This window comes from Zootoca vivipara, chromosome Z2 (assembly GCF_965207765.1).
Source record: "Zootoca vivipara chromosome Z2, rZooViv2.hap1.1, whole genome shotgun sequence".
Classification (NCBI taxonomy): domain Eukaryota; kingdom Metazoa; phylum Chordata; class Lepidosauria; order Squamata; family Lacertidae; genus Zootoca; species Zootoca vivipara.
Window position 1 is genome coordinate 12,711,746 of NC_142585.1, and position 13,519 is coordinate 12,725,264.

Here is a 13,519-nt window from a genome sequence, read left to right on the forward strand (position 1 = left end):
CTCCCATGGTGCTCTGGGTACACATGCATCCATACTTCTATCCCCTCGGCACCTGGCCCCAGGTCTGTGCCCTGTAGAGCAGTTGCAGCAGCAGCAATGGGACCACACCCTGCTCTCCAGCTTATGTACCCTTATCTGACAGGGCATGCGCATGCCATGGAAGTCATCCCTCTTCGAGTTCCTCCTGGTTCTAGGAGACAGCAGGACAGGTGGTGGGATGGCAGGGAGGCGACTGGCCAGTCCCTCACCTGAACAGTCTCTTCTGCCTCTTCTGCACCTCCCTCCATCTCAGACTTAGATCCTTCCTCGTCCCCCCATCCTGGCTCTGGCCTTGCAAACAGTGCCAGACCCGATAAATCACTGGGCCCTTCTCCTGGGTCAATCCCCTGGCCCCCTGCTTCCACCCCACACACTTCAGAGCCCTGCCAGTCCCTGACACTACCTGTGAGTAAATGGGGACCCACCCATCTATCGTCTGGCACATAACCATTTCCTTTGCTACCTGAATAACCCATGCTTAGTAGTAGTAGTAGTAGTAGTAGTAAAAGGTAAAGGTAACGGGACCCCTGACCATTAGGTCCAGTCGTGACCGACTCTGGGGTTGCGGCACTCATCTCGCATTATTGGCCGAGGGAGCCAGCGTATAGCTTCCAGGTCATGTGGCCAGCATGACAAAGCCGCTTCTGGCAAACCAGTGCAGCCCACGGAAACGCCGTTTACCTTCCCGCTGTAGCAGTTCCTATTTATCTACTTGCATTTTGACATGCTTTCGAACTCCTAGGTTGGCAGGAGCTGGGACCAAGCAACAGGAGCTCACCCCGTCACAGGGATTTGAACCGCCGACCTTCTGATCAGCAAGCCCTAGGCTCAGTGGTTTAACCACAGCGCCACCTGGGTCCCTAGTAGTAGTAGTAGTAGTAGTAAACAAATTAATTAATTAATTAAATAATAATAATAATAATAATAATAATACTTTAATAATTTTATTATTTATACCCCACCTATCTGGCTGGGTTTCCTCAGCCACTTTGTGTGGCTCCCAACAGAACACTAAAAATAGAATGAAACTTCAAACATTAAAAACTTCCTAGCTGCCCTGGACACAGAATTGAGCTGCACCTCCATGGACAGCTGAGTCTAAAATGACTCCCAGGCTGTGCACCTTGTCTTTCAGGGGCACAGTTACCCCATTCAGGACCAGGGAGTCCTCCACACCTGCCCGCCTCCTGTCCCCCCACAAACAGTACTTCTGTCTTGTCAGGATTCAACGTCAAGGCCATTCCCTTGTCAGGAAGCTTGCCTGCCTAGACCAGGAATTTGAATCCTTGCTTAGATTTTAGCACTTCCTGGATCCAAGAATTAGAAGGTTCTTAACATACAGCCTAACGCGCACAACGCCAGGCCCCCCCATAAGACCCTCTCAACACTATGCTAGTACTAACACACTGAACTGGGCCTGATAACCCACTGGCAGACAGGGCAGTACTTTCAGGTACTGGTACAAGGTCCCTCCCAATGGGCTGCCTCATTTAGCAGCCTAGCTCAGGGGTCAGCAACCTTCTTCAGCCGTGGTCCGGTCCACCAACCCTCAGACCATGTGGTAGGCCGGACTATTTTTTGGGGGGGGGGACCAATTACTATTCCCCACAAATACCCAGAGATGCATTTTAAATAAAAGCACACATTCTACTCATGTAAAAATACACTGATTCCCAGACCATCCGTGGGCCGGATTGAGAAGGTATTTGGGCCGCATCCAGCCCATGGGCCTTAAGTTGCCTACCGCTGGTCTAGCTAGAAGAAGCAACCTACACTAGTGACAGTCTCCTGGTTGTCTTCAAGGGCAGCCCCACATACAGCACATTACAGTTGTCCAGGCAAGAGGTCACCAGAGTATGAACAAATTTGGCCATGGTTTCTTACTCAATAATAGATGGAAAATCTTTGACTGTTCTGATTGGGAAGAGAAGCTAACTTTCAAGGATTATATAGATCATTTGTGAGGCCAGCTCAATAAAGCAGAGTGAGGCAGCAATGGGGCGGGGGCACAGGAAGGATATGTGCGCTACATGCTCTTGCAATGTGCCCCCTAAGCTAGCCTGCTGCGATTGCCAGTGTTGAAGTCAGATTCAATTGTCATCCTGGTCAGCTTTAGTACAAGGCCTGGGGAGCTTGTATTAAATGATTGGGAGCTAAAGTGATCTTTAGTGCCTAGAAAACGCTCTTTCTGCTATTTGGAGTGCAACAACCACCTTCTATTAATGTAGGAATTTGATGAGATGCAGAAAAAGGCAAGAGAGTGATTCCTCGTTCCCCTACCCCATTAAGATTTGGCATTGATTAGAACTTAGGCAACTGCTAAGTCTGTCACAGCCATACATATTTAGATCTGCCTGCCCCCCCCCCAAGTTCTAGACATTGTAATTTTAACTGTCACAGAGTCAGAGTTCCCAGCAACTTTAACAAACTATAGTTCTTGAAATTGTTTGCGGAAAGTAATGTGCTTAAAACGTGTGACCAGGAGAGACTCAGAAACAAGTTGATGGTTCTACCTCAGCAGCCTCCCCATCAGTTTGGTGACCTAGAGATGTTTTGACTGGAGCCGTCTGTGGCTGATGGCACTTGGAATCCTACAACATCTAGAAGTTGGGGAAGGTTGGCATTGTAGGCCCAGGTTGCAATGTAATGTCACTGACCTTCAGAGTTTGACAGCACTATAAGAAATTCGCTTACAGATCAATCCAGATGAATTGGATTCCTTAGGTTGGCTTGGAAGAAATCCCACCCCCAAGCTGCTTTAGAAAGCAGAGGTGTTTGTTGTTGGCTTGTGGGAGATCAAGCCAAGGCCTTTTGAATGATTTGTGGGTTCCTTTGCCAATACTGGCTTTGAATTCCAGAGAAGGGCAGCACATGCAGGTTGCCAGGAATCAACAAATGTAAATGAAAGAGCTGCATTTTGATTTCTAGCCAATAAATGAAGAGCATTTACTAAATGTTCAGAGGCTGCGTTGAAAAGCACCACTTGCCACAACCAGCTAAATGATTTCCAAAGTGCCCAGAAGTTAACGGGATCCAAATATAGGCTGAGCAAATTAAGAGATTTTGTCTGACGGGGTCAATCAGTGCCAGACTAATCCAAGGATGCCAGCAAACCATTAGCCTTGGCTTTTCATCCACGTCAGTTTAAACCAGGGGTGGGGACCCTCCAGCTCGTGGGCCAAATTCAGTCTGCCAGGGGTCCCAATTCACCCTGTGTGGCTGTTTTTCTCAAGCCACAGCTACTTGACATTATATGACATCAGGTGTCAGGCAGGGAAAGCCACCGGTGGAAAGGAACAAGCAGGAGCCTTGAAGTGTAGCTTCCATTTCTCCACCCATGTGTTAGGCTTGTGTTTGCTGCTTTTAAATCTTGCGCCCAACGCAAGTCATGCCAAGGTTGGCTGCGTGCTAGGGAAGCACCCACTCATTTTAAACCATAGTCATGGTTTGCAGGCAGACATGCAGCATGCTGGTGCACAAGGCAAAAACTGAGGGTGCTTCACTCACCAGACAAACCATGAGTGGCAAGATAAGAACATTGTTTACAGCTTGTGGTTTCTTTGGAGAGAAATAACTCATAAGCCCAAATTCAGGTGCAACACAGGCAGGTGCAGAGGAGAAAAGCACTGTGCGTTCAACTTCAAAACTTAAACTATGGTTACAACTAGTGTGCGAACCAGGCCTTATCTAAGCACATGAGAAATATGCTGATTTAGGACCAATCTGCGTATTGCAAACAAATGTAAGAAAGTCAGGCTGCAGTCACATGTGCCATCATGCAATGTGAAATCTGGAATACTTTCTGTCCCAAATGAAGTCTGTTTAGGCTATGCCAGAGTAAGGTTTGCCCCTGGTCATCTAAAATGTAAAGGTTTATTTTACTGGCAGTGAATTATTCAGCGTAGCTGTAAATCCCTTGAAAAAATTTCATTCAGCTGCTTACCAGGCATTACTTTAGAGAAACATATTTTACAGACACTTTTTAATGAAATAAGTATCTCCAAAATACAGATTATGATGATAGTCAGCATCCCCCAACCCTAATAAATTTTTGAGGACCACATTATTCGGGCTTTAACACAACCTTCCACTTCACTTCAGTTCCTAAATGAAGTGGAACTTAAGGGTAAATACAGTTCAATATGCTTGACTTGCGGGGGACTTCTTTTTGCATCATGTCTGGAAAGTAGTGAAAGTAGTGAAAATGCCTGCACTGCATTCCCTAACCCCCCCCCCCAGCATTAAGACAAGGCTATAGACTTCAAGAGATGCAGACTACAGCCTTTTTATTTCAAGTGCCATAAATCAAAGGGAATAGTGTTTCAGATTTCAAAAACAAAAACACCACAAGAACAAGCCAACAGAAAGCCAAACAGAAAGTACAAATTTGCTCCTCACCCCCAAAAGGCCTGGGGTGTTGTGTGCAAAGAGCAAAGTTTACACACAATTTAGCTATTCAAAGCTCTAAATAGGGGTATCTCTGCTTCCTGGATTTATTAAAACCCTTTACAATGACAGAAAATTAAACATTTAACCAATTACATCCCCTCTCTGCCAGAGAAATCATTACAAATCAGCTGGAGAGGAGTCTGATTTCCAGACACTTGTTTTTTGTAAGCAGCCCATAATTTTATTTTCCAGACTGGGTCAATAAAGAACAATCTCTGCGCGCACAGCTGAATTGATTTTACTGAGTCTCAATGGCCCTTGGTTTAAGGGTGTGTGTTTCTTAAAAACCCATCCAATGCACCAGTTATGGGTTGCTCTTTTTAAAAAGCACAGTATGGCCTCAAACTCTCAGGATAATCCAGCCAGAACAATTCAACACCTGTTGTTTCTCCTGATATATCCTTGGCAGTCATACACAAAGCGAAACAAGCCGATTGCATTTTTCCAAACTTCAATTACAAATCAGCTCTGAAAGCCTTCATCACCACCCCCTTTTTAACAGTTCTTGTGAGTGTGCTAATCATAAAAAATGATGGGATACACTTCTGTGGAAGCTCTTGTGTTGCATGAGAACATCATTTTAGATGCAAAACCCACATAAAACTTAACCTTGCAGCCCTTTTATGCTGCTGCAGACAACTTGACAATTTTCTCTTGGTGCTCTTGACTCTGCTCGCAACCCACTTCTTTCATTATAGACATAGATATTAAAAGTCATGCTAACTAATTGGCGTTTCTATCTGCTCCTCTCCATCCTGTATTGGTCATGAAGACAAAATTGTTTGGTTGAAATAGGGGGTGGATGACATATCAGGTAAAAGCTGGCTTCTTTTATCAAAAGGAGAGGCAGTTTATGTAAACGATGAGCATAACAGAACTCCAGCAAGGGACCCAGCTATACAGCTGCAAATATGATTTTTAAGTACAAATGTGACACTAGATGGTGATGGTGAGCTTATGGCAAATTCAATATATTTCCCAAAACCCTTAAAAAGCAAACAAATATTTGCACAGTGTTTTTTGGGGCCCTGTTTTTCATTGCTTTAGGTCTAGTCCTAGCTGCACCACTGCTTGGGCTGCAATATTCCTTAAAGCTTATGAAATAAAACAAAAACATATTAGGTGTCAAAGTGGACTGAAGAGGAGGAGGAGGAGGAGGAGGAGGAGGAGGAGGAGGAGGAGGAGGAGGAGGAGGAGGAGGAGGAGGATTTGATTTGATATCCCGCTTTATCACTACCTGAAGGAGTCTCAAAGCGGCTAACATTCTCCTTTCCCTTCCTCCCCCCACAACAAACACTCTGTGAGGTCAGTGGGGCTGAGAGACTTCAGAGAAGTGTGACTAGCCCAAGGTCACCCAGCAGCTGCATGTGGAGGAGCGGAGACACGAACCCCATTCACCAGATTACGAGTCCACCGCTCTTAACCACTACACCACACTGGCGGACAAAAGTATACGACAGTTAGAATTTCAGTACAGAACCACCTGAATAAGCAACACACACAATGATTTACGACCCATTGAGAAAACTATTGTTTATTTAGAAAAAAAGGTTACACTGGTAGAATTTCAGATAAAAAAATTGTTTTACTTTTCTTAGAAATGTCATTGTGAAACTTTTTTTTTTTTGACTAAAGTCCAGCGATACAAAGCTCCTGTAGCTGCAATATGAAAACCTAATTTTTAAATTTCTGTTTGGAATGAAGTATTTCCCAATTTCTAGAAACATTATGACAAACATATAAGGTGTAGCAAGGAACAATAAGTGAGGGGTTTTTTTTTTAACTGGTGAAATGCTGTGCACATAATATACAAATAATTCTTAAGCACCGCACAAAAACAATGCTCCCACTTGGTTCTAGTTATTGATATTAGAAACAATAAATAAAAACTGGATTTTAAATGAGGTAAATTCCAAAGGTTCAACAACTGTTTATTTGTTGGGTTTTCAAACACAGCAAATGTTTCAATTCCATCTGAAAAGGATTACTGAAATCAGGCAGTATTTGGGTAACCTAATGTGAAACTCTGTACACGTATAAACCTCATTTGCACGATGGCAACAATTTGCAGCACATTGTGCTAAAATATGGAACATGTAACACTTTCAGCCAGGTACTGAAAATAAATGTTTAAGAAGCTAACCAACAAAAATACAGTAATGTACAACTCAACAATCAAATCTTCAGCAATGGGAGGGAAATAAAGCAGAGAACTGAATAATTTAAGGAGATGCAGATGGGTCCTCTTCATTCACAATCTTCTGTGCAATCCATATTCCGGAAAATACATATATGGTCACACCTCAGTATCTTCTCATTTCAAGCTTGCCTAAAATAGAGAGAGCATCAGGACAATTAAATCTATTTCATAAAGGATCAGGAGCTGAAACTAACAGAACTAAAATTGCAAACAAGCAGAATGGCCTGAAGTTGCTCTCACTAAGATAAACAAAGCGCATGAAAAAGATGCCCAGTTGTTACAGTGGCATCCAGCCCAAGATGGATTAGCATGACTCATGACATGATCCTATACTTCCCATAGATGAACAGGAGAGAATTCTTACTAAGCCTTCTTTGAAGAGATGCAATGCTGCACAAAACTAAGCACCACGAGTCCCAGTGTGCAGTTACAGCCCTAGTATCAGCCCAAGAGCAAAAGTAGAAAGAGGAGTCTGTGGTAACTGAGGGGGGAAGTACTTGATACAAACAGAATCTAATTTAATATGAGAGCAACGCCATCCGTAACAAAAACTTTTTATATAGTAAGAGTGCAACTTTTATGCTAGAAGTGAAACGTGACAAGTGGTAAGATTGCCAGTGCCCTCCTGAATTCCTAAATTAGATAGATGGGTTAAGAATAAAACAAGTGAGATAGCTCCCTTCACCTCGTAAATGCCCAAAGCAACCATTGTATTGACACTTACATGGCAGCAACACTGACAGCTGAAGAAGCATGTTAAAACTTGACATCTGAACATGTTGACTTCTAATCAGAACTGGTCAAACTTTTGCCATTATTATTTCAAGTATTAGCATACATAATTCTATATTTTGATTGAAATGCAAATTCATGATATATAGTCATCTCAACATTTATCAGTGTCTCAATGACATTTCTTTAAGTCCTATCCCCATAAATACGCATGTGGCAATACAGGGTCATCCCATCTATGGGGTATTGTTGTTTAGTCGTGTCCGACTCTTTGTGACCCCATGGACCATAGCACGCCAGGCACTCCTGTCTTGCACTGCCTCCCGCAGTTTGGTCAAATTCATGTTCGTAGCTTCGAGAACACTGTCCAACCATCTCGTCCTCTGTCGTCCCCTTCTCCTAGTGCCCTCAATCTTTCCCAACATCAGGGTCTTTTCCAGGGAGTCTTCTCTTCTCATGAGGTGGCCAAAGTATTGGAGCCTCAGCTTCACGATCTGTCCTTCCAGTGAGTACTCAGGGCTGATTTCCTTCAGAATGGATAGGTTTGATCTTCTTGCAGTCCATGGGACTCCTCCAGCACCATAATTCAAAAGCATCAATTCTTCGGCGATCAGCCTTCTTTATGGTCCAGCTCTCACTTCCATACATCACTACTGGGAAAACCATAGCTTTAACTATACGGACCTTTGTAGGCAAGGTGATGTCTCTGCTTTTTAAGATGCTGTCTACGTTTGTCATTTCTTTTCTCCCAATCTATGGGGTAAGGTGAGACAATAACCTCAGGCAGCAAGATCCACAGGGGCAGCAGTTCTCTGCTGATGCTGCAGCCAGAGTGGCAGCTACAGCTGTGGAGTGCTCCTGGAGACCAGATCTGTTGCCTCCTCAGCATCCACTTGGCAAATAGGAGGCATTGCTGGTTTCCTCCCACCCCTAGGGAGGAAGTGGTGGGGGTTGCCCTCGGGGTTCACCTGTCCAGCATGTTTCATAGCAGGCCCCTTTCTTCCAAACAACAGCCTTTGATTCACGCTTCAACCATCAGATAAGGTTGCTTTGATCCCCCTCCCCTGTTCCATGGTGTAAATCTTTACTCCTTGCTTATTCCTGATGCAGATCTTCACTCCCCCATTGTTCCCTGGTGGGGGTGGGGTACCATTTTGTGGTTCGCCTCAGGTGCCAAAATGTATTGGGCTCGCCCTGCCACAGTATGGTCATTCCTATTGAAGGGATGACAGGTTAACTTGGCTACCTTAGTTGAATTTTTTATTAACTGAGCAACTTGAGGTTCTTTTTGAGAAAAAAAGACTTATGTTAATGAACCTAAAGCTAGAGTGACAAAACTTCAGTCTGCACAGCAGTTTTTGATGGTACAGAAAGCTTTCATTTAAAACAGGAGTGACAGGAAGAATCCATGGGTTCCTTTATGATTTTAGTCTTGACAGTTGAATAATAAAGGAGTTCTAGAAAAGCTCAGAAGCTAGAACAAATTAGCTGATGAAGCTCTATAGATCAACCTCTGAGACTACTAAGCTATAAGCAGTCAGGAATTTCATGCAGGTGGGTAAGCAAGCTGGAAGAGGAGCCGATTGCTCCATCCCTCCTCTGCCAGTCCACCTTATTTTTGTGCTAGCTGCAGAGAAAGTAAAGTCTCTTCCTCTACAAGAAGCCCAGAAATGTAGAAGACTGTCAAAGGAGGGAACAGATCACTCTGTACCTCTTCCATCAATCCACTTGGCAAGGCAGACTCTTTCCCATCTCCAGTGAAGAGAGAAGATGAAGAAGTTATTCTCACCTTGGTCAGAACATTGTTCATTATCTGTGTTTGTCAGAAGACTTGTGAGTAAATCAAAAGATTAAGGGAAATTTGGTTGTTTTAAATTTTTAGAAAACCAACATACACCAAGACTATTGACACAGTGAAAGGATATTGTTTCTTTTCTTCTTTTCCTCCAGTACTGTCCCGTTTCTCTTTTTTCTCTGTTTTCTCCTTATCATGTCTGGACTCCTACACAAAACAAGTTTAAAACAAGGAGAAATAATAACTTATACATACACATTTGATTCTTCTTTCATAGGAGTGGGAAAGGCCAGGATAGTGAAAGGAAAAAAAGAGCAAGGTATTTACTCTTCCTAAACAAAATTCCTGTTTGTTGTATTCTACTGCATACATTAAAATGAAAGCTTGCATTCACACATACAAACACTCATTAAAAAGCTACTAATCTCAACTGTATGTTCAATCCAATTATTATGAAGGACAAGCTTCACATGCTACCTAAAATCCACTGAACAAGACAATGATTTTGCTATTTTAAAAAACGAGGGGGAAGAGTCTGACTTACCTTTTTGCTACCAGAGCTTTTCTCCATCTTTTCAACTTTTATTGAGTCTCCTTTCTCTTTGCCTGAAGATTTTGATTTGGTTTTGTCCTTTTCCTTCTCATTGGAGTGAGGAGAATCAGAGGGACTTTCACTCTTACTATGTTTGGAAGAACCAGCTGGAAAGACAAAAGCTACATAAACCAGCTGGAAAGACAAAAGCTACATAAATAGAGCCACTCATAGCACTACCTAGGCATTATCAAAAAGAAAAAAGAAAAAGCAGGAGAGAACGTACTTGTTCCATTTTCCTCTTTGCGACGTTTGGTTGAATCCTGAGGCACTTCCCGATCACTATTTGAATGATCCTAGTCAGATACACAACATTAATAAATTTAACACACATAGATCTCCAAAACAATAGTTTAAATATTATGCTTAAAGAGAGCTGATTTGTTAAAAGCTGCTTCTTCCTTTGAAGTGCCTCCTTGCACCACAAATTGTAGTAATTTGCTCCCTGTTTTGTCTTAGTGAAACCAAGAAGCAGTCATTAAAAACTTGGCAGAAACCTGTCGTCGTATTTTAAGAACCACAGTTTAAAATTGTTATGTATAAGTCACAAACCCTTTTTCGATCTTTCCTTTCCTTTTCCTCTTTCTTCTCTCTCTCTCTGGATCTTTCCCTTGACTTGTCCAAATCTTTCTTGTCCACCTCTCTCTCTTTACTCTTGGACAGTGTTGGAGTTGAGTGGTTAATGTAGTGCTGTTAAATTAAGGCAACATTACCAAGAATTAAAGCTCATCTCTCAAGACAGTGCACTAAAATAATTCTCTTTTGCAGAAATCCAGAAATATTATTTATTTTTCATCTCTGGCAGTCTCTCTGCTTTTCCTTATGTACCAATCTGAAAAATTCCTTGGATATCTCGAATTCAAAGTAAAGCTGGAAAAAAACATTTTTACAATTTTATTTTTTTTACTCAGCATTGTAACTTACTACATACTGGAATCCTGAAATTTCAGTAACGGAAAGACAACAGACAAAAGTGGTGTTCAAGCATGCTTGCATTGTAGAACTCCAAACTTAATTGTGAATCCAGTCTATTTAAATAATGAGAAACATTAATGATGTAGACTACACTTGCTTCCTAAAAGATTTGTTATCAAGCTCATATCTAAAAGGTATATAAAATTGTATGCTACCGTTTGCCTTTATTGTCGGTGATTATATGAAATAACTAAGCTTCAGTGGCAAGAAATGGTGCATGAATATAATTTTTCATTCAAGTTCAGGGGTGGGTTAGCACAGAACTCATAAAATTACTTACAATAATATTGCATAGTGGCTAGTTCCCTAATTTAAAAATAACTGCACAAAGTACTTAGTAGAAAAATAGACCAAGCCTTGTTCCAAACTAGGTACGATGTTGAAGTTCTGTAGCTAGGATACATCAATTTTTTCAAAAATAAAATAAAAGCAGCCACACAACGGGGGCAGGTCAATCTGATCACATATTTAAATATGATCAGTTTTTCTCTGTTTAAACTGACTGGCTGGCATTTTCCCAGTTTATATTCCCTACATACCTATATGGTTTTTTCCCCTGCAGGGCAAATAGCTTCAGGTAATGAGGGAATTTAAGTCATAAAAAATACATGGAGAGTTATCAGATTTTCCATACCTGGCACCAGTCTCTCTCTCTCTCTCTCTCTCACACACACACACTTACTTCATGGCTGCTTTTAAACAAAAAAATTGTTTGATTTTGTTCAAGGATCTTCCATATCCACCTAGTTTAGTCTTCACATTCTGCATTTTCCCAACTTTTAGGTTTTTCTTGAAATAGCATTCCCCAAGGGAGCCATTCAAGAACAGAAATCTTTACCTGGGCCCACTATTTCTAACCATATGCAATTATTCCCCAGGAGAGCCTATTATTTCTGGCTTTTCTGAAGTACAAGAAAATCCCCAAATAAAAGATACTGGGGGCAAAGGGTTGCAAGTTTAATCTTGGATATATCCATAAGCAGATCAGTAAGTCTCCTCCCTCACCTGTCAAAGCAACTTTGCCCCTTCCTAATGAAACCATAAACCTTGCATGCATTATCATCTCATACTGACTGCCACACCTAAATCTGTGTACTCCCCATTCTTTCAAGAACCTAAGAGCAGCCCTGCTAGATCAGGTTGATGTTTCCTGGTTTCCCTAGAGGCCAGTCAGATGCTGCTCAGAAACCTGCAACCAGGACCAAGAGCAACAGACCTTTGCTATTGTTCCCCAGCAACTGGTATTAATTAATACAGCTATCCCCCAAGAACCTGTCTAATGCCTTTTTAAAGCCAGCAGCCATCACATCCTGCAGCAGGAAACTCCATAAACTCTTAACATGTTTCTGAAGTGTTGTGTCCTATTACTGTTGGGTGATGGGAAGAGGGAATGGCTTACTGGATGGAATATTTAGATTAAGAGGGAAGGTACAAAGTGGGAGGGAGGTCCAAATGAAATTTGTCTGTTAAAAACCAGTTAATGGGACTATCAGGAGGAGATGGAATTGCTGGGTTCAGCACTTACTAGCCATTCAGATTTACAGCTTCTAGGTGCTTCTGGGTCAGACAAATCTACCTGCATTCTTAATTTTTTAGGTTAGAGCACTGGCCAGGTCTGCTTTTCACCCAACCCCAAAGCAATCCTAGCTTTCTGATTCAGGAGATTGAAGACAACACAGAAGTTTCAGCTTGTGCACATAGATGGAACTGCCACTTGCACAAAGAGTAAATGCTGAGTTGCTTTAGAGGTAGTTATTTTTCCAACTAAAACCCAGTGAAAAATAGAATTAAAACAAAACCATTTCATTCAGCATAGCTGGCAGTTGAAGAAGAGCATAGGGGGAAAATGAATGTAACTGCAGCAATTTGGGACAGAAATGCTAACTGCTGCTTTCCTAGCAAGCAAAAAACTTCAGAAAAATATGGCACAAATATATTATAAAAGCTTAAGTGCAATCAAGGGGGATTTAATGAACTGATAGGAGGGAATAACCGCATCCAAATTGCTGAACCATTTCAAAGGTGCATGCGGTCTGCAACTCTTTTCACATAGCAGCTAGCCAGAAATATCTAGAAAGCACCTTGGTAAAAGACAAGCCCCCCCGGTTGCTCATATGCCACAGTGATATCAAAAAAATTTTGCCTTCAGGGAATACTTTCAATATTGATCAGACTATTGAAGAATGTCTACTACCCTGTTTCCCCTTTTTTAATACGTAGTCAGAAAGTAAGCCATGGCAGGGTTTTTAAGCATTTGAGAAATATAAGACATACCCCCAAAATAAGCCATACTTCCGCTCCGCGGAAACCAACCCCCACAGGCACCTCCACTCAGAGTCACTCCATGCAGCTGGCACTGCAGGAGCGCGATCAGCTCTGAAGTGGCGCTCCAAGAGCTCCGCTTAACAGCTGATCGTGCTCCCGCCTTGCTGGCTGCATCCCCGCGCTCCGCCTTCTCGTCCATCGCCGCCCTGCCGCTTCTGTGCTTGTCGCCACCGCTGGGCTCACTGCTTCTTCCTTGCCTGGCCTGGCCAAGGAGCTTGGAGCGCCCTGCAGCGGCAGGCGGAGCGCCTGAGCCAGCGGCCTCTGCCTGGCCCGGCCTAGGATGCCTGCTGCCCCGCCACCCGGAACCAGTGGCTGCTGCAGCGCCGAGCACTCAAGAGAACCGAGCAGCGCCCTGAGCCAGCGCCCTGAGCTGTAAAAACTGTACCGGTAATAAAAAAAATAAGACATCCCA

At 42.7% G+C, this 13,519-nt stretch overlaps 1 protein-coding gene across 4 annotated transcripts in view; it reads right to left on the reverse strand.

The window, feature by feature from the left end:
* Positions 1-5,995: 5,995 nt before the first annotated feature.
* The window catches only part of THOC2 (THO complex subunit 2), a 63,978-nt gene continuing 56,454 nt past the window's right edge, over positions 5,996-13,519 (reverse strand). For 3 of the 4 annotated variants that reach the window (XR_015948649.1, XR_004692422.3, XM_035112439.3), the window contains exons 34-39: positions 10,360-10,497; positions 10,034-10,103; positions 9,760-9,914; positions 9,346-9,422; positions 9,210-9,257; positions 5,996-6,817 (exon numbers count right to left, since the gene is read on the reverse strand). Coding sequence is in view for 2 of the 4 variants with exons in the window: in XM_035112439.3 (XP_034968330.1) it covers positions 9,230-9,257; positions 9,346-9,422; positions 9,760-9,914; positions 10,034-10,103; positions 10,360-10,497 (468 nt within the window). In the remaining 2 variants the exon portion in view is untranslated. Of the gene's footprint in view, positions 6,818-9,209; positions 9,258-9,345; positions 9,423-9,759; positions 9,930-10,033; positions 10,104-10,359; positions 10,498-13,519 lie in introns of all 4 variants that reach the window. The other variant, XM_088664498.1, reaches the window with a different exon arrangement.